The 19,977-nt window shown below is 45.4% G+C and overlaps 1 protein-coding gene across 2 annotated transcripts in view; it reads right to left on the bottom strand.

Moving 5' to 3' along the window:
- The window catches only part of mgll (monoglyceride lipase), a 37,903-nt gene that overhangs the window by 4,419 nt on the left and 13,507 nt on the right, over positions 1 to 19,977 (bottom strand). For both annotated transcript variants that reach the window (XM_058390045.1, XM_058390044.1), the window contains 3 exons: positions 14,085 to 14,195; positions 3,156 to 3,245; positions 4 to 219 (listed from right to left, as the gene is read on the bottom strand). In XM_058390045.1, coding sequence (XP_058246028.1) covers positions 4 to 219; positions 3,156 to 3,245; positions 14,085 to 14,195 — 417 coding nt within the window. The remainder of the gene's footprint in view (positions 1 to 3; positions 220 to 3,155; positions 3,246 to 14,084; positions 14,196 to 19,977) is intronic.

Raw genomic sequence — 19,977 nt, 5'->3', positions numbered from 1 at the left:
TACCTTCATTTTTTTGTCGGTGCTCTTAGCCTGGTTGTACATGAGATTGGATCCTCTGATATCGCAGAGCTTGTCAGCAGTTCCGTGCAGAAGCAGAAAAGGCCAGGAGATATTGGGAAGCTCTGTTTCGATGCGGCTTGAAGCAGCCATCAGCTGCATTCCGAACGACACGCGAAGACCTCCGTGATAAACCAGCTCATCTGATTCATATGCTTGCACCTGCAGCATATGAAGGGAACTGTGTTCAGACCAAATGTAACAATAACTTCAACAATTTTTAGAATAATACTATGACCACACGTTCAACACAGGGCACTCATATAACCACAATCAGATTGTGAACCTCTGTAGTGCTCCCAAATATAAATCGAAACAAATGTATGGCCAAAACAGGGTTTTTCTGTCTAAAAAAATACAATAATTTGACAGATTAACTTTAGGAATCCATAAAATATTTGACCAAAATGATGAGGAACTCATCAAAATAATTTTTGACTTTGCCTTTGCCTTGGCTGCCTGACGAAAAGATCCATTTGACAGAGGAGAAAGTTGCTGTGCTAAATGCAGTCAGTCTGCCTAATGATGTCTAAAACCTCACTATTTCAGTGATTTCTTCACACACTGACTGCCACGCTTTGATCACTGTATTTCACTATTATATGCCATAGCAAAACAGACATAACCCTAAGCAGTTATGTTTGAAACCAGATACCAGCTGTCAGACTGTCTGCAATGGTCCAGCAGCGTGGGAATGGAAAGTTTTAAAGGCAATTTTCTCCTTTTTGGGGATAACTAGATTTTAAAAACACTAAACCTCTGCTTGTGGTTCACATGCAAAAGGTGATGCAATTTATGTCAAATATGTCAAATTTAGTTCTGTTCGTCAGTGTCAAACACAAACCATGTCAGAATAAATTTTAATACAACATAAGGATTACAACACCATTATGCACAGATCTATCTATCTATCTATCTATCTATCTATCTATCTATCTATCTATCTATCTATCTATCTATCTATCTATCTATCTATCTATCTATCTATCTATCTATAGATCTCTCTCTCTCTCTCTCTATAGAGAGATAGATAGAGAGAGAGAGAGAGAGAGAGAGAGATGGGGGTGATAGAAATAGACAGATTGATACCACTGTTGGGCCCTGTCTGTCTGTCGCCTGTCTGTCGATATAGAGGGGGGGGGGTAAGAGATAGATAGATAGATAGATAGATAGATAGATAGATAGATAGATAGATAGATAGATAGATAGATAGATAGATAGATAGATAGATAGAGCTCCAGCGATACTAAGCTGCCACTGTTGGGCCATTATAAGTGATAAATAAAAAGCCTTTTTCTTCTTCTTCTTCTTCTTCTTCTTCTTCTGTGTATATATTAGGAAGTCATTCAGGATTGCTGGAGGATGCAGTTCGTCACGAATTCAGAGAATTTTACAATCACAAGTCGAAGGCTTTTAATGTGAATAGGCGTACACTACTGACCGAGAGATGTTTTGTGCCTGTATAGAAATGAGAAGTGAGTTGGATCGTGTGTCTTGTGCTTGTGCATAATGCTTGAACTACATGATGCTCTTTCACTCACTGGATTAGGGATCATATAACTTTTTGATTTTTAATGTTTCTGATGTATATGTTATACAATCATTACATGTCCCTATGTTCTGATATGCTGGCTGTGAAATCTAAATGAACAGTTTGACTGCTTAAGCCTTTACATTATATATGCTTTCTTTTTCTGAGCAGGAAGGGCCTGCTTTTCTTGTGAAGCTATTCCGAGTACCGCCTACTCTTTGATTCCAGTCTGAACTCCCTTTTGTTATTCTTGTTGGAGCTGTTGTAGTTTACTTTTTACTGGTGCACACAACCTGAACAAAGACTTCAGACCCACCCTCTTGTATACTTTATATGCTTTGTTGTGAGGTTTAAATAGTGGAGAGGTGTGTTGAATAGAAAAACTGCAGTGTCAAGCGGTGCACCTCAACCGGTTATTTCTGCTTTGAATAGAGTTATTCATGGGCTAACAGACAAGGTAGCAGACCTTTTTTAAAATAATGTTATTACTTGAAAAACATGCAAAGTAGTTAATAGGAAAGCGCTGTCAAAGCTAAAATAGGGCCCTCTGTTTATTCCACAGGCCATCATAATGTTCTGTACTGTGAAAATACATCCATAGCATTAATCAAACCATGCAATACTACATGTTAGAATAAGGGGTGCTTTGGCATACTTCCCAGATCATCACCTAGACAACCTCCAGCCTATATGCATTCACTTGGCGCTGCATCTTGGCATGTTTTCCAAAGCCTTTAATCAGTTAAAAGCAATTTCAAGTCTTATGGAAATATTAAATAAATGCAGCTGACAGTGTCGAGACCAATGACAAATTTATTTGTTCCCTATGAACATTAGTCGTGGTTGTTATATCAAAGAGGCTGTCAGTGGTCAATACACGAGTGACCTTCAGCTTCCTCTAATTGTCTATGGCTGAAAGAGCCTGGAGCTGGCTTTCCTTTGGTGAAAGCTTCCCTACGGCTCAAGTCAGATGATCTGATTCTCACAGTTCCTGCTGATGACAGGTGCTCCATTATGAAAAACAAGTTTATTTGATCGTACTTGCAGAACTAAACCACTAATTTACCTTTCAAATGGCATGAGGCGTGAATTCTTACGCTGCCTGCACCTTTCATACTAGGCGTCGAAAACAACATTTAAACGCTACAGCTAAAGCTATAATTGAAAGGAAGATCATACTAACAATGAAATGTAAAAAAAGAGAACAGTCTAAATAGATTTAACTGTATGAAATGTCAACTAACCACATTTTTAAGGATATTGAAAAAAGGGCTGGAATATGATACCTTGTCTTGAATTAGAGAAACAAACACGAGTTTCGTAACAAACCACATTAAAAAAAACATGTAAAAAGTTAATAATTGCTCGTATCTGAAAGGTTTAGGCTTTGCAAAACTATAGAAATAAATTTGTAACTTCAGTGAAACTAGTCAATACCATAGTGTATAAACTTTGTTAAGCTCCTCAACTCCCTTAATGCTCTTAATGGAAAACCAAATGCATGGCACTGACATTTGGCTACATCACTTACACAGATGACCTTTCACACACATTCTGAGTTCACTACCTGTTTCGGGTCCCGGGAGACCAGCTTGGGATCAATGGAGCCGATAGAGAGGCCGGGAGCCATATGGTTCAGGACTTTAGCGATGAAAACCTGCAGACAACCAGAAAGAAATTAGCCTTGAACAGATAACAAGGTATTAGAGCTAAAAAAAATATGATGTTTCACGAACATCATGAGAACATCTTGAACAAGAAGAACCTAGAATAGAGTCCTTGATTTTCCTAATTATTTAGCTTATTATGCTTCTTGCCTCTCTGCCAAGATGACCTTGAGCTGTGACATGCAGAATCAATAGGAACTTATATTTATATGAAAATATATTTACAGTGATAAGTTATGTAAGATAGAAGATCAAAATAAAATCCTAAAGCAAAAGAATGAGGGAAAAAAATGCTGTAGCTCTTTTTGGGCTCATTTCGCTGGAAAATGCTGCGGGTGCATTTGTCATGTTAATTTGTATAATAATGATCCTCATGAGACTCTTTTTCATTTCCACAAATCAGCAAGTGACTTCAGTGTGTAAATTCAGTACACACAAGACAATAGCACTGATTGCAACAGCATGCCTTGTAAATGAGGTTCAATTTGTATTAATCACGTGGATTTGCAATTAATATTGAGCCATTTTGAAAGCTTGGAGATTGGTCATTCTATACAAATGAAGTGGTAAGTAAAAGCCGTAACGTGTTTTCTATGTAAAGGAACCGAACAATTATGACGTTTGGTTCATGTTCATAAAATAGAGACATATGAATTGTTAAGGGTAGTGGCACCTTGTTGGATCGTTAAGTTTAGTTTTGTGTAAAAATGTCAGAAAACTAACCAAATGCACAAATATACAAAACAAGAATGTGGTGAATAATACAGAGGTCCTGTATGTTTACATATCCATGTTCCAGCAGTTAGTGTTGCTGACTTACTAACCTCTGCCACCTGTTCCTCATTTCGCCATACCAACCCCCCCCCATTTTCACACTCTCCTCAAACCCCCTCCCCACTCTTCTTACTCCCCTTCTCTACACCACACTCTCCTCATTCCCCTCCACACCATAATCTCCTCTCCCCACACACTGCACTCTCCTCATTCTCTCCCTCCACACCGCACACTCATCATGGTCTCCTTCCACAATGCACTTTTCTCATTCCCACATCTCACTATCTGCTTTCCCCACACTCTCCTCATTCCCCACACACCACACTCTCCTCATTTCCCTCCACACCACACTCTCCTCATTCCCCACACACCACACTCTCCTCATTTCCCTCCACACCACACTCTCCTCATGTCCCTCCACTCTCCCCTCCCCTCCCCACTCTCCACTCCCTCCCCATTTCCCTCCACATCACACTCTCCTCATTCCCCACACACCACACTCTCCTCATTCCCACATCTCACTATCTGCTTTCCCCACACTCTCCTCATTCCCCACACACCACACTCTCCCCATTTCCCTCCACACCACACTCTCCTCATTCCCCACACACCACACTCTCCTCATTTCCCTCCACATCACACTCTCCTCATTTCCCTCCACACCACACTCTCCTCATTCCACTCCACACCACACTCTCCTCATTCCACTCCACACCACACTCTCCTCATTCCACTCCACACTGCACTCTCCTCATTCCCCTCCACATCACACTCTCCTCATTCTCCTCTACATCACACTCTCCTCATTCCCCTCCACACCACACTCTCCTCATTCCACTCCACACTGCACTCTCCTCATTCCACTCCACACTGCACTCTCCTCATTCCCCACACACCACACTCTCCTCATTTCCCTCCACACTGCACTCTCCTCATTCCCCTCCACACCACACTCTCCTCATTCCCCTCCACACTGCACTCTCCTCATTCCCCTCCACACCACACTCTCCTCATTCCCCACACACCACACTCTCCCCATTTCCCTCCACACCACACTCTCCTCATTCCCCACACACCACACTCTCCTCATTTCCCTCCACACCACACTCTCCTCATTTCCCTCCACACTGCACTCTCCTCATTCCCCTCCACACCACACTCTCCTCATTCCCCTCCACACCACACTCTCCTCATTCCCCTCCACACTGCACTCTCCTCATTCCCCTCCACACCACACTCTCCTCATTTCCCTCCACACCACACTCTCCTCATTTCCCTCCACACCACACTCTCCTCATTCCCCACACACCACACTCTCCTCATTCCCCACACACCACACTCTCGTCATTTCCCTCCACACCACACTCTCCTCATTCCCCTCCACACCACACTCTCCTCATTCTCCTCTACATCACACTCTCCTCATTCCCCACACACCACACTCTCGTCATTTCCCTCCACACCACACTCTCCTCATTCCCCTCCACACCACACTCTCCTCATTCCCCACACACCACACTCTCGTCATTTCCCTCCACACCACACTCTCCTCATTCCCCACACACCACACTCTCCTCATTCCCCTCCACACCACACTCTCCTCATTCCCCACACACCACACTCTCGTCATTTCCCTCCACACCACACTCTCCTCATTCCCCTCTACATCACACTCTCCTCATTCCCCTCTACATCACACTCTCCTCATTTCCCTCCACACCACACTCTCCTCATTCTCCTCCACACCACACTCTCCTCATTCCCCACACACCACACTCTCCTCATTCCCCACACACCACACTCTCCTCATTCCCCACACACCACACTCTCCTCATTCCCCTCCACACCACACTCTCCTCATTCCCCTCCACACCACACTCTCCTCATTCCCCTCCACACCACACTCTCCTCATTCTCCTCCACACTGCGCTCTCCTCATTTCCCTCCACACCACACTCTCCTCATTCTCCTCCACACCACACTCTCCTCATTCCCCTCCACACCACACTCTCCTCATTCCCCTCCACACCACACTCTCCTCATTCTCCTCCACACTGCGCTCTCCTCATTTCCCTCCACACCACACTCTCCTCATTTCCCTCCACACCACACTCTCCTCAGTCCCCTCTACACCACACTCTCCTCATTCCCCTCCACACTGCACTCTCCTCATTCCCCTCCACACCACACTCTCTTCATTCCCCTCTACATCACACTCTCCTCATTCCCCTCTACATCACACTCTCCTCATTCCCCTCTACATCACACTCTCCTCATTCCCCACACACTGCACTCTCCTCATTCCCCTCTACATCACACTCTCCTCATTCCCCTCCACACCACACTCTCCTCATTCCCCTCCACACCACACTCTCCTCATTCCCCTCCACACCACACTCTCCTCATTCCCCTCCACACCACACTCTCCTCATTCCCCTCCACACTGCACTCTCCTCATTCCCCTCCACACCACACTCTCCTCATTCTCCTCCACACTGCACTCTCCTCATTCCCCTCTACATCACACTCTCCTCATTCCCCACACACCACACTCTCCTCATTCCCCACACATCACACTCTCCTCATTCCCCTCCACACCACACTCTCCTCATTCCACTCCACACTGCACTCTCCTCATTCCCCTCCACATCACACTCTCCTCATTCTCCTCTACATCACACTCTCCTCATTCCCCTCCACACCACACTCTCCTCATTCCACTCCACACTGCACTCTCCTCATTCCACTCCACACTGCACTCTCCTCATTCCCCACACACCACACTCTCCTCATTCCCCTCCACACCACACTCTCCTCATTCCACTCCACACTGCACTCTCCTCATTCCACTCCACACTGCACTCTCCTCATTCCCCACACACCACACTCTCCTCATTCCCCTCCACACCACACTCTCCTCATTCCACTCCACACCACACTCTCCTCATTCCCCTCCACACCACACTCTCCTCATTCCACTCCACACTGCACTCTCCTCATTCCACTCCACACTGCACTCTCCTCATTCCCCACACACCACACTCTCCTCATTCCCCTCCACACCACACTCTCCTCATTCCACTCCACACCACACTCTCCTCATTCCCCACACACCACACTCTCCTCATTCCCCTCCACACTGCACTCTCCTCATTCCCCTCCACACTGCACTCTCCTCATTCCACTCCACACCACACTCTCCTCATTCCCCTCTACATCACACTCTCCTCATTCCCCTCCACACCACACTCTCCTCATTCCCCTCCACACCACACTCTCCTCATTCCCCTCCACACCACACTCTCCTCATTCCCCACACACCACACTCTCCTCATTCCCCTCTACATCACACTCTCCTCATTCCCCTCCACACCACACTCTCCTCATTCCCCTCCACACCACACTCTCCTCATTCCCCTCCACACCACACTCTCCTCATTCCCCACACACCACACTCTCCTCATTCCCCTCCACACTGCACTCTCCTCATTCCCCTCCACACCACACTCTCCTCATTCCCCTCCACACCACACTCTCCTCATTCCCCTCCACACCACACTCTCCTCATTCCCCACACACCACACTCTCCTCATTCCCCTCCACACTGCACTCTCCTCATTCCCCTCCACACCACACTCTCCTCATTCCACTCCACACCACACTCTCCTCATTCCCCTCTACATCACACTCTCCTCATTCCCCTCCACACCACACTCTCCTCATTCCCCTCCACACCACACTCTCCTCATTCCCCTCCACACCACACTCTCCTCATTCCCCACACACCACACTCTCCTCATTCCCCTCCACACTGCACTCTCCTCATTCCCCTCCACACCACACTCTCCTCATTCTCCTCCACACCACACTCTCCTCATTCCCCTCCACACCACACTCTCCTCATTCTCCTCCACACCGCACTCTCCTCACTCCCCTCTACATCACACTCTCCTCATTCCCCTCTACATCACACTCTCCTCATTCCCCTCCACATCACACTCTCCTCATTCCCCTCTACATCACACTCTCCTCATTCCCCTCTACATCACACTCTCCTCATTCCCCTCTACATCACACTCTCCTCATTCCCCTCCACACCACACTCTCCTCATTCCCCTCTACATCACACTCTCCTCATTCCCCTCTACATCACACTCTCCTCATTCCCCTCTACATCACACTCTCCTCATTCCCCTCCACATCACACTCTCCTCATTCCCCTCTACATCACACTCTCCTCATTCCCCTCTACATCACACTCTCCTCATTCCCCTCCACATCACACTCTCCTCATTCCCCTCTACATCACACTCTCCTCATTCCCCTCCACACCACACTCTCCTCATTCCCCTCCACACCACACTCTCCTCATTCTCCTCCACACCGCACTCTCCTCACTCCCCTCTACATCACACTCTCCTCATTCCCCTCCACACTGCACTCTCCTCATTCCCCTCTACATCACACTCTCCTCATTCCCCTCTACATCACACTCTCCTCATTCCCCTCCACACCACACTCTCCTCATTCCCCTCCACACCACACTCTCCTCATTCCCCTCCACACCACACTCTCCTCATTCTCCTCCACACCGCACTCTCCTCACTCCCCTCTACATCACACTCTCCTCATTCCCCTCCACACTGCACTCTCCTCATTCCCCTCTACATCACACTCTCCTCATTCCCCTCCACACCACACTCTCCTCATTCCCCTCTACATCACACTCTCCTCATTCCCCTCCACACTGCACTCTCCTCATTCCCCTCTACATCACACTCTCCTCATTCCCCTCTACATCACACTCTCCTCATTCCCCTCTACATCACACTCTCCTCATTCCCCTCTACATCACACTCTCCTCATTCCCCTCTACATCACACTCTCCTCATTCCCCTCTACATCACACTCTCCTCATTCCCCTCCACACCACACTCTCCTCATTCCCCTCTACATCACACTCTCCTCATTCCCCTCTACATCACACTCTCCTCATTCCCCTCTACATCACACTCTCCTCATTCCCCTCTACATCACACTCTCCTCATTCCCCTCTACATCACACTCTCCTCATTCCCCTCCACACCACACTCTCCTCATTCCCCTCTACATCACACTCTCCTCATTCCCCTCTACATCACACTCTCCTCATTCCCCTCTACATCACACTCTCCTCATTCCCCTCTACATCACACTCTCCTCATTCCCCTCTACATCACACTCTCCTCATTCCCCTCTACATCACACTCTCCTCACTCCCCTCTACATCACACTCTCCTCATTCCCCTCCACACTGCACTCTCCTCATTCCCCTCTACATCACACTCTCCTCATTCCCCTCTACATCACACTCTCCTCATTCCCCTCCACACCACACTCTCCTCATTCCCCTCTACATCACACTCTCCTCATTCCCCTCTACATCACACTCTCCTCATTCCCCTCCACACTGCACTCTCCTCATTCCCCTCTACATCACACTCTCCTCATTCCCCTCTACATCACACTCTCCTCAGTCCCCTCTACATCACACTCTCCTCATTCCCCTCCACACTGCACTCTCCTCATTCCCCTCTACATCACACTCTCCTCATTCCCCTCCACACCACACTCTCCTCATTCCCCTCTACATCACACTCTCCTCATTCCCCTCCACACTGCACTCTCCTCATTCCCCTCTACATCACACTCTCCTCATTCCCCTCTACATCACACTCTCCTCAGTCCCCTCTACATCACACTCTCCTCATTCCCCTCTACATCACACTCTCCTCATTCCCCTCTACATCACACTCTCCTCATTCCCCTCTACATCACACTCTCCTCATTCCCCTCTACATCACACTCTCCTCATTCCCCTCTACATCACACTCTCCTCATTCCCCTCCACACTGCACTCTCCTCATTCCCCTCTACATCACACTCTCCTCATTCCCCTCTACATCACACTCTCCTCATTCCCCTCTACATCACACTCTCCTCATTCCCCTCCACACTGCACTCTCCTCATTCCCCTCTACATCACACTCTCCTCATTCCCCTCTACATCACACTCTCCTCATTCCCCTCTACATCACACTCTCCTCATTCCCCTCTACATCACACTCTCCTCATTCCCCTCTACATCACACTCTCCTCATTCCCCTCTACATCACACTCTCCTCATTCCCCTCTACATCACACTCTCCTCATTCCCCTCTACATCACACTCTCCTCATTCCCCTCCACACTGCACTCTCCTCATTCCCCTCTACATCACACTCTCCTCATTCCCCTCCACACCACACTCTCCTCATTCTCCTCCACACCGCACTCTCCTCACTCCCCTCTACATCACACTCTCCTCATTCCCCTCCACACTGCACTCTCCTCATTCCCCTCTACATCACACTCTCCTCATTCCCCTCTACATCACACTCTCCTCATTCCCCTCCACACCACACTCTCCTCATTCCCCTCTACATCACACTCTCCTCATTCCCCTCCACACTGCACTCTCCTCATTCCCCTCTACATCACACTCTCCTCATTCCCCTCTACATCACACTCTCCTCATTCCCCTCTACATCACACTCTCCTCATTCCCCTCTACATCACACTCTCCTCATTCCCCTCTACATCACACTCTCCTCATTCCCCTCCACACTGCACTCTCCTCATTCCCCTCTACATCACACTCTCCTCATTCCCCTCTACATCACACTCTCCTCATTCCCCTCTACATCACACTCTCCTCATTCCCCTCTACATCACACTCTCCTCATTCCCCTCTACATCACACTCTCCTCATTCCCCTCTACATCACACTCTCCTCATTCCCCTCTACATCACACTCTCCTCATTCCCCTCCACACTGCACTCTCCTCATTCCCCTCTACATCACACTCTCCTCATTCCCCTCTACATCACACTCTCCTCATTCCCCTCTACATCACACTCTCCTCATTCCCCTCTACATCACACTCTCCTCATTCCCCTCCACACTGCACTCTCCTCATTCCCCTCCACACCACACTCTCCTCATTCCCCTCCACACTGCACTCTCCTCATTCCCCTCTACATCACACTCTCCTCATTCCCCTCTACATCACACTCTCCTCATTCCCCTCTACATCACACTCTCCTCATTCCCCTCTACATCACACTCTCCTCATTCCCCTCTACATCACACTCTCCTCATTCCCCTCTACATCACACTCTCCTCATTCCCCTCTACATCACACTCTCCTCATTCCCCTCCACACCACACTCTCCTCATTCCCCTCCACACCACACTCTCCTCATTCCCCTCCACACCACACTCTCCTCATTCCCCTCCACACCACACTCTCCTCATTCTCCTCCACACCACACTCTCCTCATTCCCCTCCACACCACACTCTCCTCATTCCCCTCCACACCACACTCTCCTCATTCCCCTCCACACCACACTCTCCTCATTCTCCTCCACACCACACTCTCCTCATTCCCCTCCACACCACACTCTCCTCATTCTCCTCCACACCGCACTCTCCTCATTCTCCTCCACACCACACTCTCCTCATTCCCCTCCACACCACACTCTCCTCATTCTCCTCCACACCGCACTCTCCTCACTCCCCTCTACATCACACTCTCCTCACTCCCCTCTACATCACACTCTCCTCATTCCCCTCCACACTGCACTCTCCTCATTCCCCTCCACACCACACTCTCCTCATTCCCCTCTACATCACACTCTCCTCATTCCCCTCTACATCACACTCTCCTCATTCCCCTCTACATCACACTCTCCTCATTCCCCTCTACACCACACTCTCCTCATTCCCCACACACCACACTCTCCTCATTCCCCTCTACATCACACTCTCCTCACTCCCCTCTACATCACACTCTCCTCATTCCCCTCCACACTGCACTCTCCTCATTCCCCTCTACATCACACTCTCCTCATTCCCCTCTACATCACACTCTCCTCATTCCCCTCTACATCACACTCTCCTCATTCCCCTCTACATCACACTCTCCTCATTCCCCTCTACATCACACTCTCCTCATTCCCCTCTACATCACACTCTCCTCATTCCCCACACACCACACTCTCCTCATTCCCCTCTACATCACACTCTCCTCATTCCCCACACACCACACTCTCCTCATTCCCCACACACCACACTCTCCTCATTCTCCTCCACACCACACTCTCCTCATTCCCCTCCACACCACACTCTCCTCATTCCACTCCACACTGCACTCTCCTCATTCCCCACACACCACACTCTCCTCATTCCCCTCCACACCACACTCTCCTCATTCCCCTCTACATCACACTCTCCTCATTCCCCTCCACACCACACTCTCCTCATTCCCCTCTACATCACACTCTCCTCATTCCCCTCCACACCACACTCTCCTCATTCCCCTCCACACCACACTCTCCTCATTCTCCTCCACACCACACTCTCCTCATTCCCCTCCACACCACACTCTCCTCATTCCCCTCCACACCACACTCTCCTCATTCCCCTCCACACCACACTCTCCTCATTCCCCACACACCACACTCTCCTCATTCCCCTCCACACCACACTCTCCTCATTCCCCTCCACACCACACTCTCCTCATTCCCCTCCACACCACACTCTCCTCATTCCACTCCACACTGCACTCTCCTCATTCCCCACACACCACACTCTCCTCATTCCCCTCCACACCACACTCTCCTCATTCCACTCCACACCACACTCTCCTCATTCCCCTCCACACTGCACTCTCCTCATTCCCCTCCACACTGCACTCTCCTCATTCCCCTCTACATCACACTCTCCTCATTCCCCTCCACACTGCACTCTCCTCATTCCCCTCTACATCACACTCTCCTCATTCCCCTCTACATCACACTCTCCTCATTCCCCTCTACATCGCACTCTTCTCATTCCCCTCTACATCACACTCTTCTCATTCCCCTCTACATCACACTCTCCTCATTCCCCTCCACACTGCACTCTCCTCATTCCCCTCTACATCACACTCTCCTCATTCCCCTCCACACTGCACTCTCCTCATTCCCCTCTACATCACACTCTCCTCATTCCCCTCTACATCACACTCTCCTCATTCCCCTCCACACTGCACTCTCCTCATTCCAGACACTGCGCTCTCCTCATTCCCTTCCACACTGCACTCTCATTATTCCCCTCAATGCTGTACTCTACTCATTCCCTATTCCCCTCTGCACTCTCCTCATCTCCCCCTGCCCCCAAACTGCACTCTCCACCCCCCCCACCGTACTTTCCTCAGCAGCACCATAAACACACTTCCCTTAGCCAGCTGCAAAGTCTTGGATTTGGATTTAATCCTTTATCTTTGCCTGGTTTCGATCACTGCTTGTTAGACGACTTTTGGACTGTGGGAGTTAAATTTATTCTTTGTACCTGTGTTTTCATCCTGATGGTGGAGGTTTTTGATACCATGACTTCACAGTTGACTTAGTTTTTAGATATATATTTTTTTAGATTAAAGCTGGTGTGGCGTAGGTTTATTGTGACCTTGGCTGAGAATATACTGAGCCATTTTAAAGTTTTACTTAGGAACAAAGGTGTACATGAAAACCATGGAGCTTTTAAATAGCATGCGACCAATGTTTTATTCTTTCATTCAGTGTAAAAATGCCTTTTGGTCATGGTTACAGTGGGTCTGGGAGAATTCAAGCTAACGAGGGATGTCAGTCCACACACACACACACACACACACAGACACACACACACCTACAGGCAATTTAGCATGGCTGACCTGCCTACCTGAATGTTTTTGGAACAGTAGGAGGAAACTAAAGAACCAAGAGAAAACCCATTTGAAGAGAGCATGGGGAAAAGATGCAAAACCCCACATAGACAATAACCCAAGCTTAGGTTCAAACCACTTCCTATGTCTTGGTTTTCTTGCTTTTCACTATTAATGTATTTTCTGAGCTTAAAATAAATAAAAATCAGACATTGTATTTTTCACCTCACAGTAACATATATGAAAAAGAACTGTGTGTTTGTTTGTGTGTGTGTGTCAGGGTGAGCTTTCACCTTGAAGGGTGTGGCAGATTCTGGGTTCATCTGGATCATGGGTGCTATCAGAACCACGCCGGCGAAATCCTGTGGCCTCTCACACGCAGTCAAAATAGAGATAGCACCCCCCTGCAGCAAACACAAATACACACGTCAGGGTGCATGAAAAGGAAACAGCCTGATGCTGTTCTCTTGCTGTACTGGGCCTAGTTCTCCTGCTGTCTTAGGGAGATAAAGCAAAAAACATACAGGAAATTGAAAATAACAGGTATCATTAAAGTGAGAGAATGAAGCGAGTGAGAAGGAATTATTACTAGTCACTGTGCCACTAGGCGGCCATTTTGTTCTCGCTGTGTTCAGTAGTTCTTTATTAGGGTTTTGAATATTCATGAAGCGAGTTTCAGACTCAAAAGGGATTCCCAGTGCTAAAGCACTACTTAGAACATGTACACAGACACACACATTACTGATATCTTTAAAATGATTCTCATTTAGCATGTAACCGGTAATATTTCTAGCACATGTACACATCCATGTGCGCAACATTCTTTTTCATGTTATCAAATTATGCGACATTTAAGGGTGTGTGATGGAAAGGAAGGTCATTGTTTGTCCAGGCAGTTCCTCTGAGATCCCAAGGTAGATTAGAGGAGCAGATATGACACGCAACATGCACAAAATTGTTTAGCATGTGCTGACACCCCGAACGTAGCCAAGGATGCAAGCACAAAGGTTTAACAATTTCACTATTAACTGTATGAGTTTTAAAGACACGTCTAACTAGACTGCTGCTGAGATGGGAACAGAGGAGTTTCTCTCTGCTTCTTTTACACACACACACACACAGCTATTAGGAATAAATAGACGCATTGTCTTCGTGGCCCCCATAATGTGCTGAAGACTTAACGCTTATGTAAGACTGTAACAATTTGACATTATATGAAATGGAAAGAAACGACAACGTGAGAAAAAGAAAATCTAAAAGCTACAAGGAACAAGTGATACAGCAAGTGATCATACTAAAAAAAAGGGATGAAAAACAAGCTAATAAATGAGGCGATGTTAAAATGCTGTGGTTTCGACTCTGAAATGTATGACTAGTGAGCTGTGCAAAGACACAATGGAAGAGACTGTACTGTCATATCTGGGCACTGTGTTGTGAAGGAGACGTGGGGGAATCATGGGAAATGGGGGAAGGCTTTAGAATCTGTGCACTATGATCACCCCAATTTTATAGCAATGCTTTCAAATTAGAAGAATCAGAATAACATACATATAGGACATCTATGAGCTTTTACTTAGAAGAAGATCAATTAAAATTATATGGTTATATTAATCTGTTCATTCAAATTTATTATTGCTTTTAGTAACAACTCAAATCATTGCACGGCAAATTGTATGGCAAAAGAAAACAGATTAAAAACATTAAAAGACTTACAGCATTTGGCCTTATCTAGAGCAACGTGCATTAACTAATATATCAGTAGTCCAACATCTTAACCACTGAGCTAGACATAATACTGTATGCTGATATTTCACACAGAAAGCATAGAATTATTGATATGATATTGTTTGTTTTCTGTAGGGAGATTTTTAAACATTTAAGGTTTATTTTACAAATTTATGGAAGGAGTCTCCAGTGTCAGCTCTTTCTAAAAGTTGTTGCTTTATGTTTTTCCGCCACAGCTTCTTGATAACCAGCCGGGTGCGTCCTATTTTATCAACTTCAATACAGAGTGAGAAAACATCTGGTTATAAGTGCTATAACATAAGTGGCAACAGGAACTAACATGTTTCACGGAAATTCCACAACATAGCATGCAGCTATAAACAGATATCATGGGATTTCTTTAAATAAATAATAAATGTATTAGAAAGTAAATAAATGAGGAATTTAAAAAATAAAGGAATTTAACGATTAAAACACCACTGCTTTCAAATAAATAATGAACATTTGCTCAACCACGCTGTTGATTATTCTTCTTTAACAGTGTGCGTCGTTGTGTTTTATTATTTACTGAACTGATCAAGAACATTTTTTCTTCATAATAAAATAATAATAAATAATAACGTCTGATGACGTGCGATTTTTTAAAATTGTAGTCAGTCCATTTTATACGAATTGTGCATGTTTACAATAACATACCTAATCACCTTTATCATATAAACTCTGATAAATAACCAACTATTTTTAAATAAGTATTTTTTAATGTGTGCCTCTGCATCCAGTCTCAATCCAATGTGTTATACAGAAACATCATCAATGAGCAGGTTTGGATGCAGTGTGCCTCCTGTTTAATCTGTTAAAATCTGATATGGGATTGTGGGATTACAAGTTGTTGATTTAGGATACATACTCAAGGCCTTACTCTCAGCCACTTAACAAAGAAGGACTGAGTGAATTGTATCACCTCCAATACCACAAATTGGACTGATTAGGATCAAGTTCTTTAAAAATGATTGTAAATGATGTAATAAATTCTAAACATTTCGGAAATTTATTACATTTCATTTTTTATTGCATATTTGCAAATGGACTTATTCATGATTAAAGTTCCTCATAAAGTAAACACAGATTATGGTTAGTTAGTTAGAATCATCATTATTTAACCTGTATCCAGAACACCATAAACAGCTTCACATCCACATTCTTCTGTATAAATATTAGAAAAGAGGTGTTCCCAAAAAAAACAAGCTCTATTATTAAAACACTGAAGCATCCACCCTTCCGTCCTGACAACCTCGACAGGCTTCGGCTCAGACATGACATCGGCTTGTGGCTATCACAGCCACCCAAAACACAAAAGGTGTACAAACTTTTATCCAAATCTGTTTGACTCAACTCATCCGAGCAGGTGTCTCCATCTTGCTTAAAAACATAAGTTTTTAATTTGTTAAATTGAACTCAGTAGATGAAGGCTATTTACCAAGCAATGTTTATCTGAAACGCCCAACAGTACAATAACTGTTGATAGCATTCTGCTTAAGAAACATCATTAACGTTTACAGAATTACAGGAAACAACAGTAGGACTACTTCCTTTTTTTGTTCTGGTGGTGAACTGATAAATCGCAGCATTGGGTTCTTCATTGCAAACAGGGTGTATATCTCATGACCTTAAAATAACCCTTCAATGCTAAGACATGGCTATTGCCCTGTTATAGAGTTTCCATATTCCCTGTTATAGAGTTTCCATATTCCCATAGTCAGTTTGTAGATCACTTGACTATGTCTGCTCTGGTTCTTTGAAATAAACCTGCACATGCATCCAAACCTGCCCGTCTCCTAACAAAAACACTACGTATGTGACATGAGCCTGAGCATGAGGTCACTAGCAGTATCTGAGTTCACTTAGCGGTATCACAAGGGTCACAGAAAGGTATTCATGAGAGTAAAGTATAGCATGCAGATGAACTGTCATGCATGAGAGCACTCCTGTTCCGAGACACGTACGCTTCCTTCCCCATCGATTGTACACTTTGCTCGTGAGAATGTACAATTCACGGCACCTTGCAGTTGCTCTGCAGTCAACATAATAAGAGCTATGAAATTCGGAATCATGATCATTATTAAAGAGTAATCATACCCTTGTCTGAAAAATAAAAGATACAGAGGTTTAGTGGTTAGCATGTTTGACTCCTGCACCTATAGGGTTGGGGGTTTTGATTCCCACCTCTACCCTGGGGTTTTCCTCTGAGTAATCCAGTTTCCAGTACTCCAAACTGGCATACCTACATTGTCCGTAGTGTGTGAGTATGTGTGCAATTTCCCCTGGGATAGGCTTCTGGTTCCCTGCAAATCCTGTGAGGGATAAACAGTACTGAAAATGGATGGATGGATGGATGGATAGATGAATATAAGTTAGAACAGACATGACTCATTAGGCCAGCTGGGTTTTATTCCAGAGAGTCACTGATGCCATGAGTAATTACTCACAGATGTTCTAAAATATTTAGACATTCTTGGATGTCACATAGACAAATCCTAATTTGAGGAAAAATATATATTCTACTCAGTAGGCCAGATGGGAAAACACAGGGTTTAATGGAATGAAAACAGTGAAGTGGCTCTGTGACGAAGTGCTGCTGGCATGCGGAGAAAGAGGAACACCCGGCCAGTCTATGTCTTTTTGTGTGTGTGTGTGTGTGTGTGTGTGAGGAACGTTAACTCTTTATTCTACAGTTTTGGTACAATATACACCATAGAATACATATCGCATGTTGTCTACAGCCATGACAAAAGTTTAGGACCTTTGTTTCTTGATGCTCGTCTATCATGAACCATCGAAAACTGCATATTAAAATCAGTCCAAAATAAAAATAAACTAGCACATGTTTTCTTTCTAACATTTAGTTTGGACTACAGCAATGTGCTTCTGGCTGGCTGGCTGGCTGCCCTGCTGTCTTGTAGTTAGTTTCGAATGCAATAGATCACAACCTTACCAGAAATAAACAGTCAGAGCACCTAACCGCAGTTTCATTCCATCTACCCAGGCTGCCTCTTATGCTCTGCACTGACTATACAATTCCTCTAAATGGTTCTGCATATCTTGCTGATCTCCTGAAATAGTATAGCCCATCATAAGTACCTCACTCAGTTGGTTACACTTTATCAGAGTGCTTAAGAAAGCCTTAAATGTATGCCGGTAAAGCTTTCATAGTCTATTAGCAGAGTAGGAGAACTTCAGATGTCCATCAGAGAAGGGAGGATGGGTAGTAAACAGCAAAGGGTGAGTGTGTATATAATGAAACAGAATCTGAAATGAGGATGTTGCTGTTTCTGCTGCGGCCTCATCTGTGCAAGACTGTTACATAATCTAATGAAAAACATTTATGTGAAAAAAATGATTTGCGGCTTTTGATGTTTTCTTGGAGCTTGATTAATGCACAACTCTTCTCTCTTCTCCAAATTGTCCCATATTACAACTGAAACTCTGGCAGCTTAATGTGAAAGCCTCTGACTTCTGAATAAACAATCCTACTGCACTAACTTGAAAGAGGAAAGCAGCTCAAATTTCCAACTTATTAAACAGTTATAAGGAGCGATGGAGCACAGAACATAAAAATGAAATGATGTAGCGTCTGTCACCACTGCCCGGTCAACAGAACTAGTCGGTTTTATTTTTATTTTTTATTATACCTTACTATAGGAAATGCCGTGAATAGTGAAAGTGAATAGACAATTTGCTACAGCCAACACTTTCTCTAATAACTGCATTTGAGGAGAGGGTTTGAGACACGCTGTCAGAGAAATGAATGGCTCACGCCTCCGTTCCCCCCCCGAGTACATTCACACGCCTCTACTGGCCAATCACAAAGGAGGTGGACGGCAGTTTGGACACTTTGGTTTAGGAGAGTGACTTTGTTGGACTATCATGCGATGTCCCCTCCCAAAGCACTTTTCTTTTGCTCTGAAAGCCATCATACGGCTCTTCTGATGGAAGCAAACATGGGCTTTTACTCCCAAAGATCACTGGCAAATAGATTCAGAGGTAATTCAGGGTCCAGAGGTCTATGTCGACTTCCGAGTTATTACATAACTGATTATTTCCAGTGAAATTGAATCTGTTTGCCTTGTCATCTGATAAAATAAAGTTCTTAGTCATGCACGCCAACATTTGAACTAAATAAAGTATACACACTCACTGTCCACTTTAATAGGAACCTGCACATTTATGCAATTATCTAATCAGCCAATCATTTGGCAGATGTATGATGCATAAAGTCATGGTCAAGAGCTTCAGTTAATGTTTACATCAAAAATCAGATTGGGGGAAAAAGTGTGATCTCTGTTTGGCACCAGATGGGCTGGTTTGAGTATTTTTAGAAACTGCTGAAAGTTTACATTAAACAGTGTCTAGACAGAATGGTGTGAAAAACCAAAAACATGAAGTGAGTGCTGGTTCTTACTA

The sequence above is a fragment of the Hemibagrus wyckioides genome, linkage group LG05 (assembly GCF_019097595.1).
Source record: "Hemibagrus wyckioides isolate EC202008001 linkage group LG05, SWU_Hwy_1.0, whole genome shotgun sequence".
Classification (NCBI taxonomy): Eukaryota; Metazoa; Chordata; class Actinopteri; order Siluriformes; family Bagridae; genus Hemibagrus; species Hemibagrus wyckioides.
This window is presented reverse-complemented; position numbering and strand designations above follow the sequence as displayed.